The sequence below is a fragment of the Protopterus annectens genome, chromosome 3.part0, assembly GCF_019279795.1.
Source record: "Protopterus annectens isolate FY-2018-M chromosome 3.part0, PAN1.0, whole genome shotgun sequence".
In the NCBI taxonomy this organism is placed as follows: Eukaryota; Metazoa; Chordata; order Ceratodontiformes; family Protopteridae; genus Protopterus; species Protopterus annectens.
In genome coordinates, this window is record NC_056731.1 from 915,901,863 (window position 1) to 915,917,322 (window position 15,460).

General features: G+C 44.9%; 1 protein-coding gene across 1 annotated transcript in view; it reads left to right on the plus strand.

The window, feature by feature from the left end:
* Positions 1–15,460, plus strand: part of THOC1 (THO complex 1) — a 1,639,837-nt gene that overhangs the window by 1,121,233 nt on the left and 503,144 nt on the right. The window contains exon 16 of the mRNA XM_044065238.1: positions 11,037–11,132. Coding sequence (XP_043921173.1) covers positions 11,037–11,132 — 96 coding nt within the window. The remainder of the gene's footprint in view (positions 1–11,036; positions 11,133–15,460) is intronic.

Here is a 15,460-nt window from a genome sequence, read left to right on the forward strand (position 1 = left end):
GGCGGTTGCCCACCCTGTTGTCTTGGTTCCTCCTCCAACAGCCTCGGCACCGTTGGAGTCGGTGCTGGTGGAGCCGGTGGAGGTTTTCGGGTCGGTTCCGACCCTTACTCCAACCCCGCCCTTCGGGTCGGAGTTCGGTACACGGACCTCCTCTGTCGGCCTCGGGGGTGACGCTTCGGGACCGATGTTTTCAGTTCCGAGCCTCCCTCTCGGTGCGTCGGCTGCGGGGGTGCCGTCTACTGTTTTGGCCTCGGGGGTTGGACCTTCCCAGGACTCTGGGGGTCCCACCTTCAGGGCCATGAGGAGTGCTTTGGCCAAATCTTCTTTGGCCACCTCCACCGTATCACCGTCACCTTCCCTTGGCACGGAGACTGGTTCCTTTGTAGTCCCCCTGTCTCAAGACAGCGGAGCCCTGGGGCCTGAGGCCACCCCCATCGGGGGTTCCCTCCTTCCTGAAGGTCCCTCCGAAGCGTCTTCGGAGGAACCTCCAAGGAAGAGACAGTGCAAGAGGAAGCACGTCGACTCCCCTGATGAGTCTCTCACCTCGGACACCGACCTCGATGATGCGGAAGGCTCCCCCAAGTCGTCCTCGGATGATGTCTCCTTTGCGGACATTTTGGAGATCCTCAAGCAATGAGGCGACTGGCAGTCCAAACCCCCTTCCGCTGAGGAGTCTGTATTCCTCAAGGCCTTCGGGGCTCAGCCCTCCGCCTCCTGGGTGTCTCCGCCCTTCGATGAGCTCCTGGATTTGATCTCTCGAAGGGCGTGGGAACACCCGGATTCTGTGGAACCGGTGCCAGCTCGCCCCAACAAATTTCTCTCAGCACCCCCTGAAAAGGATTTTCTCTCCAAAGGTGTGGCTGTAGATGCCCTGGTGGTGGCATCTGCTACCCAACAAGATGTGGCAGAGACTTCAACGTCCGTCCGTCCATCCTCCTAATAAAGAGTCTAGGAGCATGGATCCGTACTTCAGCAACCTTTACTTTAAGGTCTCTGAATTATTTGACGCACTTCACCAGACTTCAGAGGGATCTGGTCAAGGAACTTTCAGATACCCTCTCTGGTAACTTACCTGAGCAGTTGGCCCAGACGGTTAACTCTCAGCTGGCTACCTTATCATCGTTATCAAACTCGTCCATGAGGCTCATTTCATATGCAGCCGAGGGGGCGAGTAGAGCGGCGGGAACAGGCATTGCTCTACGGAGACAAGCCTGGCTCCGCCTGTGTCATTTTGCGGAGGCCTTTAAGTCTTCCTTTGCCGACGCTCCCTTTGATGGGTCCTCTCTGTTTGGACCCAAGGTAAAGGACACCTTGACTCGCTGTGAACAAGAGGGTAAGACTTTAACTGCCGTAGGGGCACGGTTTTCCACTCCCTTCAGGCCTTATCCCAAGGCTAGAAGAGGGGGGGGAAATGTGGTTCCGTAAATCTGAAAAGCCTTGCTCTTCGCAGCAGAGCGATCCCCCTTCTAGAGGCAGAGGAGGGGGAAATTTTTCAGGAAGACGCCGTCCCAGAGGCGGCGGAGGCCCCCGCAACACTGGAGACCGCGAGTCCTTTCGTGGCTCCTCAACCTTCCAGCACCCCTAAAGGAGTGCCTGACTGCACAGCTCCGGAGCCAGTCGGGGGTCGTTTTTCGAAGCATCTAAAGGCCTGTGAGAGTATCACTCAGGACCGATGGGTGCTCCGAATCATCGCCGGAGGTTACACCATCCCCTTTTCTCAACCCCCTCCTCCATCCTAAAAAATCCCGGACCCGCCACCCAGTCAACGGGATATTGCAGCCAACGAAATTTCAAAGCTGCTTCAAAAAGGAGTCATCCAACCTGTCCCCGCAGGCCAGACCGGATTAGGGACTTACTCAAGATTCTTTTTGGTGCCAAAAAAGACAGGGGACTTGAGGCCCATTTTGGATCTCAGCAAGCTAAATCGATCAGTGAAAAAGTCCAAGTTCCGGATGGTCACCTTGCAATCCATTCTCCCGCTACTGGAGAAAGGTGTTTGGATGTGCTCCATAGATCTCAAGGACGCCTATTATCACATCCTGATAGATCAGGTTTCCAGGAGACACTTGCGCTTCAGCCTGGGAGTCAGTCATTTCCAGTTCCGTGCACTGCCCTTTGGTCTCACCACAGCCCCAGGGTGTTCACCAAATGTTTGGCGGTGGTGACTGCTCACCTGAGAAGTCTAGGATTCCAGGTGTTTCCATACCTAGACGACTGGCTCCTAACTGCTACCTCCAGGCGTCTACTCTTGAAAAATCTAGCAGCCACTATATCTCTAGGCAACTCCCTAGGAATCATCTTCAATTGGACAAAGTCTGTGTTGCTGCCATCTCAGCGCATTCGGTTTATCGGAGCAGAGATAGACTTGAAGCAAATGCGAGTCTATCTTCCTGCAGAGAGGATAGAAACACTACAGTCTCAAGTTCGAGCTTTGCTCCTCAAACGTCGAGCCCCAGCGAGGATGGTCCTACAACTGTTAGGTTCCATGTCGGCCACCGTTCTCCTAGTCCCCTTAGCAAGGTTACATATGAGGATTCTCCAGTGGCTCCTGTCAGTCCAGTGGTCTTATCAGGATCTCCCACTCAGTCACCACATTCTGATCACAGAGACGTGCAAACAGGACCTTCGTTGGTGGCTTCTTTCCTCCAACCTGGATCAGGGGCGACCCTTCGTTCCACCACCTCCAGTGGCCACATTGACTACGGACGCCTCCCGGACGGGGTGGGGGGGACATTACCTGGGCAGGTCAGTCCAAGGCAAGTGGCACACCGACGAGAGTCTCCTCCACATCAACATACTGGAAATGAGGGCGGTGCTTCTATCGCTGCAAGCACTACACAGTTACCTCCCCCAGGGCATGATTGCCATTCAGTCCGACAACATGTCAGTAGTCTGGTACCTGAACAAGCAGGGAGGGACCAGATCCTACCCCCTTTGCAGAGAGGCCATGAAGGTATGGGATTGGGCGATTGCAACCAAACGTTTTCTGGTAGCAACACACATTCCAGGGAGATCCAATGTGATAGCCGACAGACTGAGCAGAACTATTCTCTCCCCTCACGAGTGGTCTCGGAATGACAGAGTGGCAACTCAGATTTTCAGAAGATGGGGAACTCCTTGTTGCGACCTTTTCACAACCCCCCTCAACACGAAATGCCAACAGTTCTTCTCTCTCACCCCAGTTCCGGGGGAGATTCCCAAGGACGCCCTAGTCCAAGCTTGGCCCACCGGTCTGCTATACGCCTTTCCACCGGTTCCCCCTCTTCCCAAGGTGATCCAGAAGGCGATTCGCTTGGAGAGCAGAATGATTCTAGTTGCCCCACACTGGCCTCGTCAAGTCTGGTTTCCCTTTCTTCGGAAATATGCACTGGACAGTCCATGGTTCCTGGACCAAGTTCCGGATCTCTTGACCCATCAGTCGGGACAGCTTCATCAGTCCCTTCACTCGTTGAAGTTAACAGCTTGGCTCCTCCTCTTCCGACCATAGTCAGGAACCATGCTTTGGACCCGGAAGTCATACATATCTTGTCCTCGGCCCACAAGACTTCTACTAAGAAAATGTATAGCAGCAAATGGAAGAGATTTGCTATTTGGGCCCAACTCCGGGGATTAGACCCCATGACAGCCCCGGTGTCAGAGGTTCTGATGTTTTTAGCTTCTCTGTTCAATCAAGGCTGTTCGATCTCTACCATCAAGGTTCAATTGGCGGCTATTTCCAATTTTCACGAGAGCATAGAACCACCTTTGATGAGCAACAAGTTGAGTAAAGCCTTCATGAAAGGTGCTGGGCTGCTACGGCCCCCGATATCTCATCCCGCTCCACCGTGGGACCTTAATGTGGTGTTAGGTGCTTTGACCTCTTCCCCCTTTGAACCGGCAGCAACTTGTGACTTAAAATTTCTTTCTTGGAAGACCGCTTTATTAGTTGCAATTACATCAGCCAGGTGAGTTTCGGAACTTCAAGCCCTATGTGTCAAACCACCATACCTGGTTTTTCACAAGGTTAGAGTATCCCTCAGACCGAACCCATCCTTTGTTCCTAAGGTTTGTACTAATTTTTGTCTGCAACAATCACTGGAACTTCCAGTTTTCTTCCCAAAGTACTCAAACAGAGCGGAATACATCTTTCACACCTTGGATGTCCACAGGCAATTACACTTCTATTTGGATAGGACGCACCAAGCACGAAAAACAGATCAGTTGTTTGTGTCCTTTTCAGACAATAAATTGGGCAAAGCCGTCACAAAAGTCACTATTGCCAAGTGGATCAGAGACTGTATCAGTCATACTTACTTCATTTCTAACAAAGCGCTTACAGCTACAGTGAAAGCTCATTCTACCAGGGCTATGGCTACTTCGGCAGCTTTTCATTCCAAGCTTGCTATTAGTGACATTTGTGCGGCAGCTACGTAGTCTTCCCCCTCACACCTTTATTTCTCATTACAAATTGGACGTGGCATCTCGGGGGCGAGCTTCCTTCAGTTCCACAGTTCTCAGGAGTGTTTTCCAGTGAGCCACCCAGGAATCAGGTGCTAGGGACGCTGTCCCATCAGTACAGAATGTAGGCGAGATAGGATCACATTACATCTTTTAGTTATGTACTTACCATAACTTTAGATGTATGGGATCCATCTCGCCTACATTCCTAATAACCCACCCTCCTTCCCCCTGCCTTGGAGACCAGAAGAGACCGGACGGTCCGAGTTCAACTGTTTCATCTCTTGAAACACCTGGCAATATTATATCAACAGTCTATGTGTGTGTGCATGTGTGCGGACAAACAAGATCTGGGGAAGCAGTGGTGGTGCATCCTGGGATGTGGGATAGCTCAGCCAATAAGAGACTTCGTTCTATAGTATAGCGTGCCGAGTCGGAGCCGAGGATCGGCTCCGAACCCATCAGTACAGAATGTAGGCGAGATGGATCCCATACATCTAAAGTTATGGTAAGTACATAACTAAAAGTTTTTAGTACTTCTTGGTGCTTATTTTTCCTACTTCTGCTGTTGAGGCTCAAAGCTTTATTCCTTTTCATATTTTACAAAAATTATTCTTCTGTGAAAAACTCAGTATTGTCATTTACAGTCATACACAGTTGATGCCTTTTTATTTCATCGTGGGCTTTAGGCAGTCGTACTGGAAGAATGGCTTTTAATGTTTGATGACTTCATGTGGAGATCTATTAAAATGATTTTTACTGACTTTTTTTAACTTTATTGTTAGCCTTTTTCACTGTTAACTTGATACTTATTTTATTAAGTTGAGTAAAACTAGTACTTTTGAGAGCCCTTTTTTAAAGGGTAACAAGGAGCACAGCTTTAAGTTGTTTGTGTCGCACAGTACCCAAGAGGAGATTGAAGGGGCAAACCCAGGACTACAAGGTGAAGCTTATCAGATCATACCCTTGACTGTCTGCCCAGTTGACCATTATATTATACACAGCATTGTAGCAGAAATGCAGTTATATTGTTTGTAAATATTAAAAAAAAAATCTGACTTCTAACTTAAAATATAAAGTAGGTGTGCATTTTATTTTTATTTTGTTTAATAATTTATGCTTCTGTAGTTAATCTCCTGCTCCAGATATCAATGTCTTTCTGAGAAGCTGGTATAATCAGTTGTATATTACGTGTACTACTGAACCTTTTTACACTTAAGTACACTTTTTTTTTCTTCTTAGCAGGCTGATTTGTTTTTCTTGCAATGTTTAGATTGCACGTTATATAGACATATTGCAGATTCTGATTTACCTAGTAATGCTGCAATTTGCAGAAGTCCTATGACAGTATGGTTTGATGTATTATGGCAAGGAGTTGGTGGGGGGATAGCTAAGGGATGTCAGAGACATTGAAGCCTGTTCAGTTAAGAGTTCTTAGGTAGGTACTAGGTAGGTTCATAGGTAGGTACTAGGCTATCTGCCCGAGGGCATTTTTAAGCCTAGCCAGAGTGTGTCGGCTTTTGCCACCCCATTGATTAATTAACTCAGCCTCTGTCAAGTAGAGCCAATGAAGTGATCCCAGGGGTGTATTTTCTGTTACCCATTACTCGTCAAGGCTTCTCTTGAAGAGTGTTAATGAGGGGCTCTGCCTAATGTAGTTAGGAATTTTGTTCCAAAGCATAGGGAGTCTCTGTGACAGGACTCTATCCCTCCAGCATGTTCTATTTATTGTTGTGGCGAGGTTTAGCTTACTAGAGCACGTGGCTTGCAGTGACTTGGATTTCTTTAGGTGGAGCATGTCTATCAATTCTGAATTGGACATGACCTTGTAAGTCAGGCAGAGATCACCTCTGAGTAAGTGATATGCCACTGAGTACAGCTGGAGTTTTTTCAGTCGGGCTGCATAGGACATATGTTTGAGGCCAGTAATCCTCTTGGTGAGGTGCTTTTGTGGTCTTTCCAGCTGTTGGACGTGTCTTGTGAGGTACATCCCAAATGGGGCATTGTACTCTGATGGGTCTGATGAGTAATAAGTAGAGAGGCACTATAACCTCTTTATTTCTATTTGCGAACCCCTTATTAATTAGATGGGCCACATAGAAGGATTTCCTAACTACTTTGACAGTATGATTGTCAAAGGAGAGATTACTATCCACCTGGGTCCCCAGATCTCTTATTACCTCTTCTGTATTAAGGGGGCTGCTGCCTTTGTGGTAATTCGTGGGTGTTTTGTTTTTCCCAAACGGGATGGCTATGCATTTTTTGGCATTTAGCTTGAGGCCATGACTTTGACACCAGGTGTCTGTCTCAGTAAGGCCTTTTTGAAGGATGTCCGTGTCAGCTGGAGAGTCAATTATGGCTCCCAGTTTGCAGTCATCGGCGAACTTGGTTAGCCATAGTCCTCCTGTGTTTGCCTGTACTTCTGAGAAATATATGCCGAACAGTAGGGGTCCGAGAACCGAGCTTTGCGGGACACCACTTGTGACTGGTTTAGAGTCGGACCTGGAGCCCACTATTCTTACCGTGTGAGTTTTGTCTGTAAGCCAGTTGGCAACCCATCTCGTGACGTAGGGGTTTATGTTCAGGTTGGTGAGTTTTTCTATAATACCCGAGTGAGGAACGGTGTCGAACGCCTTGGCGAGATCAAAGTAGGCTGTGTGAACCACCTTTCCCTCATCTGTGGCCTTGGTGACTGTCTCAAAGAAGTCAACCAGGTTTAGTAGGCATGATCTGCCTTTAACAAAGCCGAACTGGGTCGGGTCAAGTGTTTGAAGGTTCCCAATGTCTTTGTTAATGAGCTCCATGATGATGCGCTCCATAGCCTTGCAGACCAGGCTAGTCAGGCTTATGGGGAGATAGTTACCAGTGTCAGTTGTGGCCCCTCCTTTGTGGAGCGGAATAATTGTTGCTGTGCGCCATTCTATGGGCACGTAGCCTGTGGAGAGGCTGAGGTTGAACAGCGTGTTTAGGTGGGGGTTAGTTCGTTCTGTAGTTCGTGCAAGACACAGCCTGGGACACCATCTGGCCCCATTGATGCTGTGTTTTTGGCTTTTGAAAAGGCTGTTTTCACCTGTGCTTCTGTGATTTCCAGGACACTACACTTGTCCGGTATTGTTGTGGGCCCTTTTGAAGGTGAGAGGGAGGTTGAAGTTTGCACTGAATCTATCTGCCAGGATGTTGGCAATATCAGTAGGTTCAGTATATTTTGTGCTGTTTTGCACTAGCTCGGTGCATATCTGCGAGTTGCCACTTGGATTCTTGACATAGCTAAAGAAGGCTTTGTGGTTATCTTTCGAACCCTTGGCTATTTTTCTTTCGAAGTTGGCCTTGGATGATTATATGAGGGACCTTAGTTTCTTACTGATACAGATCAGGGATGTCTTTCCTTCGTGGGATTTGCTTTTTTTCTGAACTAGTTTCCTCTTCTGTTGTATAACCTGTTTATGGCAGGGGTCCACCAGACTGGTTTCCTTCTCTTAGGGGAGTGAGTCTTGGTCTTGCTAGGGATGGCACGATCCATTCATCTTTGTAGGTGCTCATAGAGTGCAATTGTAGAGGATTCTGCATCTTGGGCAGTGTTATCCTTTAGCGTGGGGGCTGTGAAACTTACCACCTCTGCCTTAAGTAAGGTGAAGTTTGCTTTGGAAAAGTTTTTCACTGTGGTTTCCTTGGTTGGGGTGGGGGTGGGGGGGTGGACATCCAGGGTGATTAGTTTATGGTCTGATCTAACCAGTGACGGGTTGACCTCCAGCATGGAGCACCTGTCGCCCATGTTGGTGATGACCAGGTCCAATATGTTGTGGCCTCTGGTAGGGGAGTTTACCAGCTCATCCAGGGCATTTGAGTTGATAAATTCCAGGAAGCGCTGAGCCTGAGAGTTTGTACTCAAGTAATTTTCCCAGTTAATGGTAGGGTAATTGAAATCGCCCAATAGCAGGATGTTCGGTAAGACCTTCATGTTTTCCAGCGTCTCCAGAAAGGCGGAGTGGTGGTCCTGGGTCATGGAGGGTGATCTGTAGCAGGCTAAAATTTGCATTGCAGATTTGCCCGATGTTAGTTGCACATGGATGATCTCAGAGGTATCATGCTGCGCCACTAACCTGGAGGTGTGTGAGTATCCTTGATGAATATGGATACACCCCCTCCTTATGTGTTTCGGTCCGTGTTCTGTGGCCGAAATGTGTGGTATGAGTTGTAGCCCAGTAGTGCTGGAGTGCTCTCTGGAGCCTTGAACCAGGTTTCAGTTACTGCACAGATGTCGACGTTCTCCATACTTAGGAGTGCTTCGAGCGGATGCATTTTGAGATTTAAACTCCTGGCATTGAGTAGCATAACCCTCATTTTTTTTACTTGTGCTGTTTACGGTGGTAGGTTTGAATTTTGAGCCCTGCCTAAAAAAGGCACTGTGGGGCAGCAAGAGCCTTGGCCAGTATTCGAAAGCCAAGGGGTGACAGGTGCAAGCAGTCTCTTGCAAAGCAATGTGGCTTGTCGAGCATGTCATCCCAGGCTGACAGACACTGGATCCCCTTTGAATGACACCAGAAGCTTATCCAGTTGTTGAAATTGATCATTTTTTTCTTTATACTGAGGTATCATTCTTGGTGAGGGTAGGATGCTACTCAGGGTCTTCCGTGTCTCTCTTCATGTAGTCCAGGGAGGTACATTTCAGGTCATTCACACCAACATGAACAGTGACAGTCATATTTGTACTTGTTCTGTAGTGACCTGAGTGCTTGTGTTATGTGGCGAATTCTGGCTCCTGATAGGCAGCTAACAGTAACCTTCTCCTTGTCCAGCGTAGTGAGTGGGGGCGTCAGTGTGCATGACTATTGAGTCACCTATTACTAGTGTGTTAGGTATGTTATTTTGCCTTAAGGGCTGTGATTGTGCGGCGCACTGATTTTGTGTTTTATGTGTTGTCTGGTTTGTGACGGGAGGTGCAGGTTTTGTGGATGTCTGCTTTGGAGCTCTCTGATGCTTTTGCAGGTTTTTATTTAGAGCCTCCGAGTATGATTTTGTGTGTTTATGTGTATTTTTTGCTAGTGCTGATTTAGTAGGTCTGTGAGGCTGGAGGTGTGGTGCAAGTGTTAACCTTCTCCTCATGACTGTCTGTTGGGTGGAGAGAACCAGTTTGGCTGTGTAATTGCATCTCTCGCATATGTTAGTATTTTGTGGTAGGAGGAGGAGAAGGCTGTCTGTGTACATGAGGCAGTTGTAACATTGCCTCAGGATACCCAGATTCACCAGCTGGACTGGAGAGTACACCTGAAGTTGCCCTTTGGTCATGCCTGAATAGTAGGGTGAGCTGCTTAATCGCTTGGTTGGTGAGGGGTGGATAAAGAGCCTTGCCCTGCTGGGCAGTCAAGTGTCTGGGTATGTTAGTGCTTGCTATTAGATCTGAGCAAGTGCTGGACTGTAGGATGCTTTTTGAATGCTTAGGTTGAGAGTTAGACCAGTTTCAATCAAATAGGTTTTAATGTATTTAGTGTCAGGACAGTGTACCATGAGTTAAAAAATGTTTTGTTATATTGACATGTTTGTTTCCTACAACTTCATACTTGTGTACAAATCAGAGCAACTCATTTATTTAATTAATCTTTACTTCCAGGTCACCAGTGAAAACAAGCAGGTTTGCCTAATGCAACTTGATGGTTAGCAGAAGCTGAAACAGAAGGGCAGGGAGGTAGCTTGCCTTGATTGGTGTTGCTTGCCTAGTTCATTTGTTATACATAGTAATTTATTTGGTGTTATGAATATAGATGATCCAAACTCCATCCATTAATGGGAATCTAGGTACATAAATTTCTGTTACATGTCTGTCTACCTATTTGTGTGTGTGTGTGAATTTATATATACATATATATGTGTGTGTGTGTGTGTGTGTGTGTGTGTGTGTGCATAAGCATACATATTTTTTTTATTTCTACTACTGTACCTGAAATGGTGTAAACAACGTAAGAACAAAAGTAAAAATATCTAAACCAAAAAAATTCTAAACACAACATACTAACATAATTGGAGTCATGCTAGGGTAGAGTTTGCCCTTTCCCCACTGTTTTGCAACCTCAGGGTTTGTATATGTAATTAGTGGGAGGTGTGGGTTGGGCTTGCCCCCCCCCCCAAAAAAAAAAAACATTGGCAAAATGTGGTTGTCAGATTTTTCAGTGGTTTTCCATGTATTTAGATGTCACCTTTTTCAATGTTTTTGTAGAGGGTCAAGCTCCCCTGCACCCTACTAGTTATATATAATGCCAACTGCAAGGCGGCGCAACAGTGGGGGAAAAAACATTTTCCTAGTGTATCTTCAGTTTTGTCAATATTTTGTGTTTAAATGTTTTTTAGTTTATATATTTTGAGGTTTAGACATTTTTTGTCTTCCTCTATTTTTACTGTCTATTCTATGCTGTTAACATCATTTTAGGTACACACACAATAAAATTTATATATAAATAAATATATATATATATATATATATATATATATAGATATATATATATATATATATATTTGTATTAATATAGAGAGAGGGAGAGAGAGATTTTGCTAGGTGAACTGCTTCTGGTGTTAGCTTTCTTACTACTTATTGTGCTTACTTGCAGACCAGTAGATTCTAAGCCTTTAAGAACCCCAAGAAAAAGGCCAGCTCCTGAAGAATTCCTTGGTCGAGGACATCACAAGAAGATTTTGATGGGAAAGTATGTATTTTATTTTTATGCTCTCATATCTTAACAATTGAAAACGTATGTATGTGCATTACATTCTTAAAATAAACATTGTAACATAGGATAATAGGAAATGCAAGACAATTAACCCTTGTGACCATTTACACTTTCCTAGTACCTCCTCTCTCAAAGAGGTACAGGCCACTAAAGGTAAGGGTGAATTTCTGAATTCCCATTCAATCATCCAGTTCCCATTTGATTTAAGATAATATATCACAATGCTTAATTTGCAGTTAGAATCTGTTCCAGAGCTTGAGAGGCACTGTGTAATGAATCTCTCTCTACTTTGTTTTTCATTTATCTGCTGGTGAAGATTAGATCCCTTGCTCTGGTATTTGTGGCACTATTCAGTTTGTGGAGATATGAGAGATCATGGGCAACTGGGTCCCTAATGGCCTGGAAGGCAAACCATAGTCCTCTCCTCAGGAGTCTTTAAGACACTGAATAAAGGGGCAGTGCTTCCAGTCTTTTCTGGTAGCTCAAGGTTTTTAAGCCTGTTAGGAACCTAGTTAGGAACCATTGGGGTCTTTCTAGTTGTTTGATAATGTCTAGTGGGTTACATCTCAAAAGGAGCATTATATACAATGACTGGCCTAATCAGTGCTGAATGTAATGTGGTAAATACCTCTTCGGATCCAGAATATATCTCCTTGGTGATCAGGTGTACTAAGTAGAAGGACTTCCTGACTACTGTCCTTATGTGATGATGAAAGGAAGAGGGAGTTATCAACCCACGTACCAAGGAGTCTCTAGCAGCATTCTCATTTTCGAGTGAGTATTGTCTAAGACATATGCTGGGGGGAAGGATGGTTTTATCAGATGGCACTGTTTTACACTTTTTAACATTTAATTTATGCCTGTTTTAGCACACCATATGTTTGAGAGTAACTTCTTGTTGCAGGGCTTAGGTGTCAAAGGGTGATTTAAAAGTGACTTCCGGTTTGCTGTCATCTGGTTAGCCAGAGGTCTTGGTTTGTGGCCTAGAGGTTGGAAAAGTAAATACCAAATAAAAGTGGTCCCAGCACAAAGCTCTGTGGAAAACCACAAGTTGCCTTCTTACTCTCTGATGAGGCACCTGCTTCCTCCACCATATGGATTCTGTCCTTTAGCCAAATGCATTTACCTTAATAACTATTCCTGCAATGGTATATCGTGTCAAAGCCCTTGACTTAGCAGAAGTATGCCATGTGTACAGCATGACTACTGTCAACAGATTGCATTACTTTTCCAAAGAAGTTAACTAGGATCATTTGACAGGATCTACTCTTAACAAAGCCAGACTGCTTGCAAGTCTGTTCTGATGAGAGGTTTGATGGTGCAATTTATCAGGTCATTTATGATGTACTCCATGGTTTTATATGTATGGCTTGCCAAGCTGATGGGCCTGTAATTCTCAGATTCCGTGGTAGGGCTGTGATAAAGAAAAAAAATTGGATTTTTCCCACCATGATATCTGAGCAATAAAAAATATCAAAAGTGTTAATATTGTTGAAGGTAAGGGACTCAGAAATTCAAGTAAATTGAATCAAGACATTTTGGCTTTATTTGCTGATATTGTTTTGTACCTGATAAATCCAAAGAAGGGCATCTCAGTATTGTGGGACATTTTGAGACAATTTCAAGTCTTTTGAGAAGTAAAATTAATGATGATCAGACAAAGGCTATATAGCTGCAAATTCTGTACCTACACATGAATTGGTTCAGCGGTAACCATATTTATGAGTACACAATAAGACTAAGTATTTAGGAATTTGGATTAAAAAGGCTTTGGTTGTGGCAGCTAAGGATATGCGGGAAGAGACTAAACAAAAGATAATACAAAAATTTGGAAACTGGAAGCTCTTGTTTATGGATATGGATGGTAAAATACTAGCAGTGAAAATGTTTGCAGTCCCTTATTTTTATATGGAGTCAGGCATGCTTTTATCTACCAGAGGTGTTTTGGACAATAAAGAGTTTAAGGAATTTATCTGGGAGGGGAGTAGGAGAGGGCAAAAGTTAAATGGGATAATCTGATCCTTCCAATAGAACAAGGTGGTTTAGGGTATACCTGATTTGAAGGGATATTTTGCAGCTACACAGTTAAGGCTCGTATACATAACATAAGCAGAGGGTTATAATTCAGAGTGGAAAGGAATGATGAAGCAGGTGAGAAGTTCAAGAAATAATGAGAGAGTAGGATTTTAGTTGCAGAACCTTAAGGAGAATTATAACAGTACAGAATATTACATTCATAAAGTAGCAGAACGTATTCAAATAACTTAAGACAACATGAGAATGGATAAAGGAGAGTTTGCCAGTAGAGATGATTGCAAGTTGGAATACAAAAAAAAAAAAATAGGCAAGAGGGAGTTGAACTTTGTTGGAGAAAACTGGCAAAGAAACTAAGGTACTGGGAACAAATAACTAGAGAAGGAAAGTTAATAGCGTGGGTTGAAGCCAAGAAGACGTTTGGACTGCAGTCTAGAAGACGGTCTTCCCTACCAGCGCTTGGTATCTGAAAATAGGCAAAAAATGAATAGGGGAATCCTAAATGAAAGACCTGCTGTCATAAAAAATTTTCAGTTGAATCTAGAACAGAAGCTGAAGTTAAAGGGATAATTAGTAGAGCATATAAAATATTGCATATTATCTATAAAAACAAATCAGAAGATGTTAGAAAAGATTGGGAAGAGAGACTGGAAAAGCAATGTACAAGGGAGCAATGGGAAGACATACATATGGCTCCCAAGTATGCAACAAAGTCCACAAGGTTTAGGATTTTTCTTAAAAGTGTTTGCATAGGTATTTTTATATCCTAATCAGATTTCAAAGAATTTTTCTTCAGGTAGACAGCAAATGTACCTACTCAGACTCCAAACAATTTCTCTTCAGGTAGATCACATTGGTGTGAAGGCGAAGAAAGAAATAACTGGGAACATAAGTTTTGGGAGTGTAATGAGTTAGCAGATTTTAAAATTCTCTACAAAGTATTCTGTCAGAAGTATTGGGTGAGCAAATGGCTGTAACTAAGGAAGTGACTCTGGGGCACAGGATCTGAATTGCCTAGATATAGTAAAGCATTTTTTTAAGTTTAAATCTCCTCCCATGTCAGTGTTGCAGTAATATAGAGAGTAGACTCTTCTGCCAAGGATAGCCCAGCATCCGTCCGCACAGGTGTAGGGCATAAAGGTGACCCACATACACTCTGTACTCAGAACTATTTTGCCACCGGTTTGAATGCCACAGTTGAAAGTCAGTCTAAATGCCCTTTCGCTGAGCTGGTTTCTGTCAAGCCATTTTCAGATAAGTGCCCCAGTGGAGATCCTCCTTTTTCTTGCTTTAGTTTTGTACTTACGGTTCATGTCATCTAGGAAGAGAAAATATGTGGAAGGAAGATTTCCTATAAAGTCCATCAAGAGGAAGTGTTTATTCTGCTTAGGTGCTTCACATGATCATACCCAGTGTACCATTTGTCAGGCTTTTGCTCCGACTTTACCGCTGTGTGTCGTCCTTATTTACCTTGAGAACCAGCATCTCAAACTTTTGATCCAGGGTACCAAGGCCAAATCTGCCCACCCCAAGGTACAGTAGTCTCTTAAAAAGACCAATAAATCTCTGTCTGACTCTGCTGCTGTCCAGCCTCTGGCAGTTATCTCTCAAGATGAATGAAGACCTCGAAGACTGTCCAGTGCAGACACAGATATTCTCTGCCATGACCCTATCAGAGGCCAGCATAGAACAATCTTCTTGCATGTCCTGTGAGGCACTGCAAACCTTCACAGCAGATGTTGAAGGGAAAACACGGCTGATCATTTCTGAAGGGCCTAGGGAGATTCCCCAGATGTTCATCGTGTTTCACTGTTGCAGTCATGACTGTAGGGTTCTCCCCTGCCGGCAGGCAGTCCTCGGTCGGCCAGAATCCCAAAGTCTGGGTCCGGCGTCGGCTGTTCAGCCATGCTCCCTGATGTCAGAGCGCCAGGAGTACAAAGCTGACAGCCGACGCCATGTTCTCCAGTCTTTCTTGCCGTGCAGTGATAGCAGTTCGCATTTGCCGGTCGGCTGACTCCTGACAATTTTTGCTAAACGTACTTCAGTCCGAAGACTTTCTTCTCCTACTCAAAGCTAAGTACCCGTTGAAACTTTTTCTTGCTCCAGTCCGATGTCAGAAAAAGTTAATAATTGTATTTCATGTGGGAAGCAAATACCTCATAAGGATTTTCATTCTTACTGTATTCCTTGCTTAGGCCCTGACCACGACGTAGCTAGTTGTCGGTTTTGTGCTAGATTCAATCAACGTATGATTAAACGAAGGTACGATT